The 13662-nt window shown below is 34.8% G+C and overlaps 1 protein-coding gene across 1 annotated transcript in view; it reads left to right on the top strand.

The window, feature by feature from the left end:
- ADAMTS20 (ADAM metallopeptidase with thrombospondin type 1 motif 20) overlaps nt 1-13662 on the top strand; it is a 202543-nt gene that overhangs the window by 45265 nt on the left and 143616 nt on the right. The window contains exon 4 of the mRNA XM_066365793.1: nt 13317-13576. Coding sequence (XP_066221890.1) covers nt 13317-13576 — 260 coding nt within the window. The remainder of the gene's footprint in view (nt 1-13316; nt 13577-13662) is intronic.

Raw genomic sequence — 13662 nt, 5'->3', positions numbered from 1 at the left:
AATCTGATTCAGCATTGCAGCATTCAAAAGCAGCCCTATTTAAAGACATGAGACTGAGCTACGCTTATAGTGAGTACAAATGCCAGAGAAAACGGCAAAGGGATGATGATGGTTCATATTGGTGAATGTCATTACTGCTGGTGTGAGAGGTGGGCCCATTGCCAGGTCAGGCGACAGATACATTAGTTCATGTGGAGAACATCCAGACCTCTGGATCTACCCCAGGGAGGCTGCTTCTTGGGCTTTTCTTCCTTGGAAGAGAGCCAGGACACTGAAAGGAAAACTCCCTTGGTCTGACCTGTTAGTCTGCAGCCTGCAACTTCTTCTGCACATACACAGATGAAAACATATCTAGTGAGCTGATGTTAGATTAATATGGTGCTAAGTAAGATTGATGGAACATTCTTTTAAAAAGTGATGTTTTATGGCCTGACCTATGGTGGCGCAGTGGATAAAAGTGTCGACCTGGAATGCTGAGGTTGCCGGTTCAAAACCCTGGGATTACCTGCTTAAGGCACATATGGGAGTTGATGCTTCCTGCTTCTCCCCCTCTTCTTTCTCTTTCTGTCTCTCTCCCCTCTCTAAAAAATGAATAAATAAAATCTTTAAAAAATAAGTTGTGTTTTATTCTGAGATGTAGCATAAAGTCAAATAACGAAACACCTGCTTGTGATCCTTGGCTGGATAGCACAGTTGATTAGTGTGTGGACCCAAGACCCCAAGGTTGCGGGTTTGACCTCTGGTCAGGATATATTCAAGAATCAACCCATAAATGCATATATAAGTGGATCAACAAAGTGATGTTTCTCTCTCTCCTTTCTTTCGTACTAAAACCAATCGATAATTTTAAAAAAAATACGTGCTTGAAAATAAGAGTTCGATCTATTAATGATCTCAGAGTTTGATTGTTTCACACCTTTGTCCAAAACTAAAAATAGTGGACTTAATAAAAGCTGATAAAACCGATGTGAATGGAAACTGATTCCATGATAAAGATATTTAAGTTCTAGTAAGATACCACATAGTGGTTTTACCTTTAACAGTTTATATTCATTTGGTAAATGGCTTTAATTAGACCTAAGTTTTTCAATGTTAAATTTAATTGGAAAGATACCTTTTATTTTTGAAAATATTTTAAGTAAATATTAATAGAGGAGTATTTCACGCGAGAATTCTATTTTCAGTCAAAAGCTGTTTTCAGGAATTGTAGAGCCTGGAGGAGTCAGTTATAATGGCAGGAATATAAAGAATGAGTTAAAGCCTAAGCTTAGATTACATTGTAGATTTTTTTTGTTATAACTTTTTCAAAAATATTCAATAAAAATAAATTATAGTTAGTAACAAAAGAAACAAATGCTCATGCTCATTTCAATGAGTTACTTTGTGTAGAAAAAAAATCTTATACCAGTACTTGAATTGAAAGAGAGTAAATAAGTTATAATATTTGTAAATTCCCACTTTGAACTAACTGCATTTTGGCAGGATTTAAGAGTGCTTATACTTAAAATGACCTCAAAGCATTTTTGGAATGATTACACGTACAGGAGGCAGATCAACAGATACTGTGCGAACTCTTCTAACTCAGGAGCAACTCAAGTAAAAGTCTGGAGAACAAAGGGAGTTCTATGTTGTTTGTTAAGTTATAGAAAGTGGATATAGTTTAGAAGTGGACTGCCCCGAAGGCTCTTCTGAAGATAGCAAGATAAGATTGATAAGGCAGAGTTCTGTACTGTGTCAGTTTTAATAGTGTTATGCTATATTCTAACCAACAGCCCTCCACACTTGCAAAATAAGTTCACTAGATATGTGGTCAACATGAATTCTGAATAACTGATTTTTTTTTAAGGAATGCATTTACCTTCTAAGATTTTTAAGCATCTTTTCAAGAAATGATAAGAGTGGGAGTTTTATATATCACATTGTTAAATATATAATTGTCTATCTAAATTCTTCTGAATTTTGTGTTACATTTTTGGTTAGTTTGTCTTAGTCTCATTTTGCTTAGATTTCCTGACAGAGGATAGGATTTGACTATGTGGAAAAGTACTTTGTAAAAGGCCAAGGGATACAGTTTCTCTTCTGTACTCTTCATGTGTAGAGGTTGGGAAGCCAAAAGATGGAAAGAGACACTTAGTGAATATTCCTTCCCACTGAGAAAGAAATGTTAAAGGCTTTGAATTTATGAATGGATGTGTGTTTATTTTCAACTCATGATCTGTGCAAAAATCCTTGATTGAGCTTATTAGGAAAATATGTCTTACAGATTTTTAGAGCAATCCCCATGGGTTGGCTTCTTGAGAATGTGGAAGAAAGGGTATTTACTCTGTAATACTTGACCAATGTACTCTTTGCCCTTTCAGCACAGTTAGCAAGAGACTAGAATTTCTTGCTGGATGTAGGATTAAAGGGAGTGATTTTAGGGGTTTTCCAGTGCCCTCCTTTTTTTCTTTTTGGGCCGCTAGAATGAAAGGACAGTACCAGATCTTTCTCAAGTCTATGCAATGTAGAGCTAGCTGCATTTATATCCAGTCTTGATTCAGCTCTATATTTTTGTAATGCATGGAGAAATAGACCCATATTTAATGAATTTGAGTAGCTAGTTCCTCTTTTAGTTTTGTAGGAGGCAGCATTTTCCATTATGATCCTGGTTACGAAATTCTTAACATTCTGCATGTATTACCATATGTGACCTTTAGAAGAGTCGTGTGATGTGGCATTCAGATGTAATAATTGATATTGAGGAAATCTGAATTCATTTCTTTGTTATGCCACTTATTCAGTTGATGGCTGATGAAATAGCATGTAACCTGGGTGTCACATGTCTGTTTCACAATGCACACTGTAATAGTAACTGATTCAGGGATGCAGTGTGGACTAATGATGTAATGATTCTTTTATGTTTCAAGTTTCAGCAGGCCACAGGCAATTCCACAGTCTTTTCCAAACTTAGTAGTAGTAAGTGCAGTTCTAATTATTAATTTGTGAATGTCTTTGAAATGGTGATTTAGAGTTCTAATACTATTGACAAATCATGGAAGACTATAGATTTTTAGAAGTTTTTGTCATAGAATACTACTGTTGTAAAAACTTAATAGGTTCCAAATTATATTTTATTATGTGACCCTGGGCAGTTTACTTAACATTCCTGTTCATTTTCTTCATGCATAAAATACGAGAATAATAGTACTTACCTTATGGAGTTGTTCATAGTACAGGAGATTACTTATGTGAAGTGTACCAGCACTTGGTAGAGAGCGAGCACTCATTAAGTAATGTTTGTTGTTGACGATAGTAGTATTAGTAACGAAACTCAGTTTGGCAACTTAGGACATAATAAACCCATAAAACAGTTTAAATCATAAGAAAACATAAATTAGATTTTATAATATATCTGATATGATCACTCTTATTTCAAAGCACACCCAGTTCTTTGAGTTGGGAGTCTTCCTGGGCATTTAACAAGTGGTTTGAAATGTTGATGGTCTAGATATACTTCATTTGATTCTGTGCCTTCATATTTAGAATGGGGGGTTACCTGCTATTAGACAAGTATAAAGCTTGTTTTCTCATTTGGCCAAATATAGTATTGTTCTAGCCTCTGTATAGAGGCCAAAGTGAATTTCATACTTGATATCAGGAAAGTCAAAGGCAACCTTTTCATCTTTTAAGTGTGTTATTGTACATTGAAATTAATATCACCCTTACCTTGAAGTTCTTTTGCCTTGTTCCTCAATATAGTCTTTTCTTCAATCTCCATCCCAAGTTTCCATCATTTTTCCTTGCTTTCTTTTAATCCTTTCTGCTTCTTTTCATGAACATTTATTGAGAACTTATGAGAGCAGAACACATTGCCCTCCAAAAGTGATCTCAGTGTTTAGAGAGTTTATAGACTGGTGATGAGTATGTTTAGTGGTGGGCTGGTGGTTGTCAGGGGCTTGGTATGTATCTTGTGGGCAATGCGGGCCCATAGAAATTTTTGAGTAAGGATGAGATAAAAGGGATATTCCTAAAAAAAAGAAGGGATATTCCTAAAAATCATTTTTTTTTGGATATTAATAAAGGATGAATAGGAGGGATAAGAGATTAAAGGTAGTAGGACCCTTTGGGAGACTGTCTAATTTTGCATTTATGATTCTAATTACAGGTGAAAAAGACTTGAATGAGTTTAGAGGCAAGGGCATTATGACAACAGGTGCAATACTAGGAACATTTTGAAGGAGAAATAGCAAAGATAAAGAAGAGCCAATGGTAGTATACAGTTTAATGTGTCATGGATATTAGAGGATATTGCTCATAGTAGTCGAAATAGGGAAACTTGGAATAGGAGATGAAAATGACATTTATTTCTGTACATTTTTTGTATATTTTGAATATGAGGCTATGGTAGGATTTTCAAATAGAATTATAGGTCTCTAATTACTATACATTCACTAAAAATTATTTTTTTTGCCAAAACAGGGATTTCCCCCTGCCCCCAATTCTGTGAAGTAGATATGTTAGTGATAATTTCTTTCCATAATGGTGAGATGTGAATGAAGAGGTGCAGGAAAACTGTTTAATAGGTTGCCTACACCTAATATAAGTAATCAGTTATGTTAGTTATTAACACTGTCATCACATCTGTATGCCAGAAGCATGAAGATAGTTAGATTTATATAGTATTCAGTTCTAATGTCAAGAGTCTAGCTCAGTCCCAGGCTGATGATGGATAATTAAGGCCAAGTTTAGAGTACCACCCTGTGACATAGTACAATTAAGAACCTCATTTCATACATTGTAATTCTACTCAAAGTTAGCACATGATCCTATTGAAGCTTAAAGAAATTTGCTCAAGCAGGCCAACCAGATTCTTGGTCAAGGAGAGTGTGGCTGACAGCTGTTTCATGTTAATGGTGGTATGCTAGACCCAAGCTCATCGAAGAACCCATCTACAATGAGATAAGAAGCTCATACTAGAATGTGAATCAACAAACTGCCCTTGTTATCAAGAAACTCTTGCTATGGAATGGTTGTCAGCTAAACTTAACAGTGCATCAAATAAACTACTTTTGAACTGTGTGTGTAGAGGACCACAGATTCCCAAAACTAAGATAACAGTAGAGTCTGGTTTCTTTTCCGCTTTTTTCTTAAATAAATGCCAATCTATTTTAAAATTATATTAATCATATGTATTAGAGAATTGGTCAAAGGAAATTTTTCCCAAAGTGTGGGGCATTTAAGTAGCATTATGTGTTTCTAATTACATTATTGTTTAACAATTTTTGGTAGTTTATATTCTGAGGATTATTAGCTTTAACAATTTTCTTGCATTTCAAAATACAGTATGCTATAATAAGGGTTATATTCAGATTGTCTTTGTTGCACGATGTTCATGATTTGATGGTTTGGTTTGATCTAAATTAGTTTTGGATTATAATACACTTGTTATTACTAAATGACCAGACATTATTTTAGCATTTGACTTGATGGAACATAATTAGAAAGACAAGTGTTGCATAGAAATGATGTAATTGAATTGAATTGAATATGCTCATTTATTTAGGGTATTTGGAAAGGTCACCTCGTCATTTGTTACTTGGCTTAAATATAAACAAAAAAAAGGGTAATAGTAAATGGTTAGCCTGGAAAATAGTTACAGATGCTTTTAAAAAAATAGTACAGTGGTCCCTTGTGTATCGCGAGGGTTAGGTCCCAGAACCCCCTGCGATAGGCAAAAATCCATGAAGTAGTGACCTTATATATATTTTATTATTTACATATATTTTAAGGCTTTATAAACCCTCCCACACTTTTAATATACCTTTCCCACAATGTTATTAACCTTTCCTACACTCTTATAAACACTTTCTGCACTTTAGAAAATGCTTATTTTACTGAAAAAATAATTAAAATAATAAATATATAAAAATACCTATATACTGCAAAATCCTGTGATATAGTGAAAAATCCATGATACAAAATTATATATATACAATTTTAAAATTTGCTATCCAGTGAGACCACGAAAAGTGAACCGTGATATGGCAAGGGACGACTGTAGTATAATTTAAAAATTACAGTAATAACAAGTTCATTGCAATGATTTAAAGAACACTGAGATGTTAAAGAGTTTTATAGTTCTTCTCCCTCTCTTCATTTATACCTATCTAATACAGCCAGAAAGTTTGAGGTGTATACTTGCATACCTTTTTGGTTCATTACATAATTTTATGAATATATATTTGTATTATTTTGGAAGGTTTTTAAAAAATTGGGTTATACTATACATATTACTTTGCTACTTACATTTTTTTAAATAAAAACATCATGGACATCCTTTCATATCACAACACATAGACCCAATTTATTTTTTAATAGCTACATAGTACAGCTACATAGTATTCCATTATTTAGTTATTCTTGTGTTGAAGATTGTTGGTTTAAAAGTTTTAGGTTGAGTTTCTTGTAGTTTTTAGTTATAGAAGCTGTTGATTTGCAAAATCATGAAAAAATTTTCTAATATTTATACTTGTATATTTCGTTTCATTGTCTTCCTGCTTTAGCTAGCCTTATTGAAGCAATAGCGAGGCTAGCTGTCATATTGCTTTAATAGAATTAGTTTTGTTTACTATTATTTGCTAATAACTTGTTGATAATATTATACATATCATGAATATATGAGCCAATATGAAATACTACTTAGATAAAACCAACATGCAGCCACATACTTCTGCTCCCAAATGCCTTCCCATATTGTCCACCTGCCTCTCCATCACCTAAGGTGACCATAATTCTAAATCTTGTTTGTCATCTGTTGCTTTCTTCCCATGTAGTTAATTGCAGCCATGTGTATTTGTAAAAATGTATTTTATTTTAATTAAATGAGAGTCTGGGAAGAGACAGACTCCTACCTGTGCCTCAACCAGGATCCACCTGGCAAACCTCCTAAGTGGCGATGCTCTCTGCCCATCTGGGGCTGCTGCTCCGTTGCTCGGGAACTGAGCCATTTTAGTACCTGAGGCGAGGCCATGGAGCCATACTCAGTGCCCAGGCCAACTTGTCAAACTATTTGAGCCTTGGCTGTGGGCAGAGAGGAGAGAGAAAAGGGGAAGGGGAGGAGAGGCAGATGGTCGCTTCTCCTGTGTGCCTTGACTGGGAATTGAACCAGGGACTTCCACATACCAGGCTGACCCTCTACCATTGAGCCAACCAGCCAGGGCAAAAAATGTGTTTTTTAATTTTGCTTTTCAACTACATTAAAATTTGTTGTATTTATTTTTATCACCTTTTACTTATGGGAGTGACAAAATTCATGCTGTCTTGTGTTGCAGTATTTCACCTTTATTATAATAAACGATCTATTTAGTTTGGTTCTCTTTTATTTTCAGCTCCAATAATGATCAGTTGTGTTTGTGAGTTTCTTGATTTCTATGTTGTAGATTACTAATCTGTAAAATGGAATTAGCAATAGTGCTTATCTTATACAAATGAGTGAATACCAGAAATGGATTTGACTTACAGTAAGCAATATGTGTTATTTATATTAATGATGCTCTAATGTTGTTTTCTTCCCCCCCCCCCATTTTCTTACTTTTGCTGACTCTTTCTTTAAAATCATCTGTCCCCTTAAAATGGGAAGTTCTACTGAGTATCTCTGTTTTTCTTTGGTAATATGCTTATTTTTGAGTTATATATGCACACCTACAGTCATTAAGATTTAAAAGTAAACAAGAAAAGTTGATGGTAAACCATAACTCTATCCCTTTTGCTCTAAGCTGTGTGACCTGTGTTCTCTCCTCCCTCACTGACATTTCTCAAAGCAAATATGCTAATTTTTACTGTTATCAGCGAAATATGAGAAGTTCCAGTGCCCCGCATTATTTTTCAATACCTGTTTTGTCAGTATTTTTAATTTTATCCACTTGGCTTGGTATATAATCATGTTTTATTGTGTTTTAATTTGTATTTTTCTGATTATAAGTAATTTTCTACATCATTTTATACATTTATTGCCTTTGAATTTTATCTTTTGTGAAATATGTCTCATTTATTTTTATTGTCTTTTTTCTTATTGATTTGTAATTAACTATATAATCTGTATATAAGCTCTTCGTTGTTTTTATATTTATTGAAGATGCCTTTTCCTACTCCAGTAATGGTGTTTTATGTTGAACACAAGTTTGAAGTCTTCATTTATTCAAATGAATAGTCATAAAGACTATAAAAGTTAGATTTTTTTGTGTTCTAAGGAGTTCTTTTTTTTTTTTTTAAACCAAGATCATGAAGATACTCTGTTGCAGCATCTTCTAAAAAATCTCATGAAAAAAGTTTGGGATTGTTTTTTTCTTTTCAATTCTTTTAAAAGTATTTGAGAGAGTATTGCTGTTTAAACTTTTTTCGTTGTTTTATTTTTGAGAGGAGGGGAGATAGACACTCAACATTTAGTGATGATTATTGGTGAAGCACTTTGAGGTTGGATTTTTTAGGAATAATTGATTAAGATTCAATTGTAAAAAGTTATGAAGGTGTGTAGGCTTTCTAATATTTTGTGGGTCAGTTTTGATTGTTGTATATTTTTAGAAATGTTCTAGAAAAAGTTTCTAAATTTGTTTGCATCAAGTTGCTTGTATCCTGTTAATGTCTATCGGATTCTGATGTTAGTTATTTTTTCTTATTTTTCTATTGATTAATTCCTCCAGAATTGAAGAATTAAATTTGAAATTTATGTATTTTTGTTCTAGAAACTTTTTCCCTATGGTACATATCTCATTTAATGTTTTCATTCTAGTTTGGAGTCCTTATTTCTTTTATTGTTCTAGCACAGAGCCATCTCTACTAGCTGACCTTTTGACAGTTTGACTCCTTCAAGCCCCAGTGCTTCCTTAATTGGATTGTTTTCCCTTCTACTTACTAGTGTGAGCTGGAGAGAGAGTTGATTTCTTAGCATTCAGGCAGAACAGACTTTGGGAGATTTCTCAGATGCTGACAGCCCTTGGCAACCAACCACTCAATTTAAAATGTTACTATTTTAGATTCCTTATAAATGAAATCATACAGGACTTATCTTTTTTGTGACTGGCTTGTTTTATATAGCACAATATCCTGAAGTCTAACCCATGTGGTAGCATGTAACAGAATTTTCTCCTTTCTTAAGGCTGAATTCATTGTATGTATGTATATCATATTTCATTTATCCGTTTTACCCATCGATGGACATTTAGGTGGCTTCCACCTTTTGTCTGTTGTGAATAATTTAATGAACTTGGGTACAAATATCTTTTCAAGACTCTGCTTTCAGCCTGATCAGATGGTGGTGCAGTGGATAGAGTGTTGGACTGGGATGCGGAGGACCCAGGTTCCAGACCCCGAGGTCGCTGGCTTGAGTGTGGTCTCATCTGGTTTGAGCAAGACTCATCAATTTGAACCGAAGGTTGCTGGCTTGAGCAAGGGGTCACTTGGTCTGCTGTAGCCCCCTGGTGAAGGCACATATAAGAAAGCAATCAATGAGCAACTAAGGTGCCACAACAAAGAATTGATGCTTCTTATCTCTCTCCCTTTCTGTCTGTCTTTATCTGTCCCTTTCTCTGTCTCTCTCTGTTTCTATCACACACACAAAAAAGACCCTGCTTTTAATTTTTTTTGCATATATATTCAGAAACAGAGTTCCTGGGTCATATGGTAGTTCTAGTTGCAATCCTTTGAGGCACCTTTATATATTGTTTTTCATAGCAGTTGCACCATGTTCTAATGCCACCAACAGTTTGCAAGGACTAATTTTTCCACATCTTCACCAACACTCATTTCTGGCCTTTTTTTTTTTTTTTTTTTTTTTGAGAAAGGACCACTGGGATCCTCCTGGAAACCCCCACTGGGAATGATGCTCAGACCAATGGAGTTATCCTCAGTCCCTGGGGTCACACTGGAACCAATTGAGTCACTGGCTATGAGAGAGGAAGAGAGAAAGAAGTAGGAGAGAGAGAGGGGAAGAGAAGCAGATGGTTGCTTCTCATGTGTGCTCAGACTGGGACTTCCACATGCTGGGCTGATGTTCTATCCACTGAGCAAACTGTCCAAGGCCTCTGGCTTTAATAGTAGTCATCCTAAAGGGTGTGAAGTGATACCTGTGTTGTAGCATTGATTTGCATTTTTCTGATGATTTAGTGATGTTAAGCATCTCTTTATTTGCTGTTGCGGACCAGCACAGCTAGTAGGTCCTGAGTAAGAATGGTGCAGAATAAAGAAATAAGCTCAGATAGAAAAAGGATGTGATCGGGAGGTCTCTGCAACACTGATAGCTTGCAAGAGTAAATCTCAACCCTCAAACTGCTTTATTTATAGGGCAGAGCAAAGTCATTAGCAAATCAAAGAGATCTCTGATACAAAGTCACATTTCCAAAGCAACCCAAGAATTCTTCCAAGTGCAGAAAACCCTCTACCCTGCATAACATCTTAACTTCACAAAACAAAGAGTGAAAAGAAAACTGCCTCTAGTCTCTCCGAGGGACATGGTGGATAGGATGAGTAGAAACAATCCAGCCTCACAGCTAACATGGAAGTGTTGGGGGAAGAACTTAGCCTTTAGCAACTTAGCCAAGCAAGTGAGGTGTGGGGTTGGGCAGACTGTCAGCTTACTGCCAGTCCCCCACACCTCGGTCCCCCCAAAATCTAAACCACAAGGACCCTGTCTTGCAGTCTCCAACAATTTACTTATTGGCCATTTGTATATTATCATTGGTGAAATATCTAGTTAAGTTCTTTGCTCATTTTTGTTGTTTTTGTCGAGTTGTAGATTTGTGTGTGTGTTTTTTTTTTAAATCTGGATATTAACCCCTTACCAGATATATTATTTTCAAATATTTTCTTTCTCTTTTTTTTGGGGGGGGATGGGGGCAAGACAAAGACAAAGTGAATGTTAGGGACAGACAGACAGGAAGGGAGAGAGATGAGAAGCATCAATTATTCATTGTGGCACCTTAGTTGTTCATTGACTGCTTTCTCATATGTGCTTTGACCGGGGGGTTACAGCAGAGTGAGTGACTCCTTGCTTAAGCCAGAGACCTTGGGCTTCAAACCAGTGACCTTGAGTTTCAAGCCACTGACCTTGGGCTTGAAGACTGACATTGGGTCAGTCTATGCTCCCATGCTTAAGCCAGTGACCCCATGCTCAAGCTGGTGAGCCTGCGCTCAAGCCGGTGACCTTGGGGTTTCGAACCTGGGTCCTCTGCTTCCCAGTCCGATGCTCTGTCCACTGTTCCACAGTCTGGACAGGCTATTTTCTCTCATTTAATAGGTCTTCTTTTTACTCTGAATGACTTTAAACAGACTTTTACAAATTTGATGTAGTCCCATTTGTTCATTTTTTTTCTTTTGTTGCTTGTGCTTTTTGTGTGATATCCAAGAAATTATTGCCAAATCCAATGTTATTAAGCTTTTCCTCTGTTTTTTTAGGAGTTTGAGTTTTGGGTCTTACTTTTAGGGCTTTCATCCATTTTGAGTTTAATTTTTATGAATGATTTCAGTCCAATTTCATTTTTTTACATGTAGATATCCAGTTTTTTCCAACACCATTTGAAGAGACTTTTTTTTCCACACTGAATTATCTTGGCACCTATGGTACATATCATTTAACCATATATGTAAGGGTTTATTTCCTGGCTCTGTGTTCTGGTTTGTATTCTATGAACATTCTGGTACAAGTCTTTTTATGGACATATGTTTTTCCTCTCTTAGGTGAATATGTAAGAGTAGAATTACATTGTCATGGGGAAGATACATGTCTGGCTTCACTTAGAAATTGTTAGAGAGAGCTTACCAAAGTGGTTGTACCAGTACTTGGTACACTTTAGCCATGTGGGTAGGTAGATTCATTTTGTCTCGGTGGAATTGTTATTGAAGCACTTAAAGTTAAGTGAATTTTATCCTTAAATATGTGCTTATTTATTATCTGTTTTTACTAGAGTGTAAACTAAATGAGGTGCTGTTTGTGCCTTAATTTTTAAACGTTTCCCAACATACAGAAGGTACTTAATAAATGTCTATTTGAATAAATGAAATAGGGGAATGAATAAATTGAAACATGAATATTGACCGTTGCCCTGATAGTGCTGAGATATGTATTTATAAGTACAGCTGTGATTGTCTTCAGGGTCCAATAATTGGTCATGGGTATTTTACTGGGTGAATCACCCCAGGAAAAAAGAATGGTAAAACAAAGTTTTAGCGCTGTATGCTCATTTTGCCAAATTTCGAGAATTTCTTACTGGAATAAAATTTAAAATCCAAAAGCATAGTAATATTAAAAGGCAGGATGGCTTTAAGAATTAGACAAAGAATTTCATCTGTGGAAACAATATTTAGAACTTTAGTTTCATCTTACAACCATAGGATTTCTGCTTTAAAATGAAATTAATTCTTTCTCTATTAAAATACAGTCTTAAGTCTAATTCTTATACTACAACTTAGTCTTGGTTGTTTTGGAATTCATTATTTGGCTTATTATTTATCCAGGAACTTTTATTTCTTCTTACCTGATTTTTTTAGGTTCACTTTTCTTTTCCAAATACTTTCACCAAACAATTATTATTAAATTAGCAGAGAAAAATAAGAAAGGAGAGAAAAGTAGAGGAACACATTGAAGAAGGAAAATAGGGTCAAGTACTCATTCTGCCTATGGATTTTTCCATTAGCACAGATTATCAAGAATTTAGAAATGGCTTCTGTAAATGCATGGGACTTGAAAGTGGTTGCTATAATAACCTCCAGTGTTCAGTAATTTCAGTGCTGTATTTAAATAAGAAAACATAAAAGTAATCAGGCATTTTGTATAATCAAATATAAAATTTATCAACATTTGATTTTCTGGGTTTGAAAAGCTACTTATTTTTATATGGGTTGATTTTCTGTTATTTTTTATGTTCTTCACATATTGTGTAACAAAAGTTGTTTTTTTATTTTATAACATTTTATCCTACACAGTATGATTACTTTGTAGTGAGATTAAATGCCATCAGTAAATTGAGGGCCCAGTTCACCTACTAAAAAAACATAGGAACTCCTTGACTTATTTTTATTTTCTATGCAGTGGTTAATGGTTTTGAGTAGTTACAATTGTTTAAATAAGACTTAGCTACAGTTTTGTTAGTACTATGAAAATATGAATTTTATTTACTCATGAAAATGCTGTATAACACTGTCTTAAATAATATTTTTTTGTGCTTTTATTGTTTCACACTGGAAGAAGCTATGTAAGTATTAAATATTTTTTACTTCTTTTTGTGTCATATTTTAGTCACTTAATTTAATGACTGCACATTTTATTCTCCCTCCCCGCCCACCAGAAAGTCAAATAAAGAAAACCACGCCACCTTTTCATAACCACAGCAACATGAATGAAGAGCTCAATATAAAAAAGGAAATACTTTTAGGACACCCTTCAAAAAACGTATCACTGGAAAATCAAAGAAGTCAGTTACATTCCAGGAAAAAACGTTTTTTATCATATCCGAGATATGTGGAAGTTATGGTGACAGCAGATGCTAAAATGGTTCAGCATCATGGACAGAATTTGCAGCACTATGTACTAACTCTAATATCCATTGTAAGTAACTGAACAAGTCCTTTATATTTCCAAAATTGTTTGATGTAATATTTTTCTCACATTTAATTTTAAACGTTTCCCAAACT

The sequence above is a fragment of the Saccopteryx leptura genome, chromosome 2 (assembly GCF_036850995.1).
Source record: "Saccopteryx leptura isolate mSacLep1 chromosome 2, mSacLep1_pri_phased_curated, whole genome shotgun sequence".
Classification (NCBI taxonomy): Eukaryota; Metazoa; Chordata; class Mammalia; order Chiroptera; family Emballonuridae; genus Saccopteryx; species Saccopteryx leptura.
Note: the sequence above shows the minus strand (reverse complement) of the source record. Positions and strands in the feature narration are given on the sequence as shown.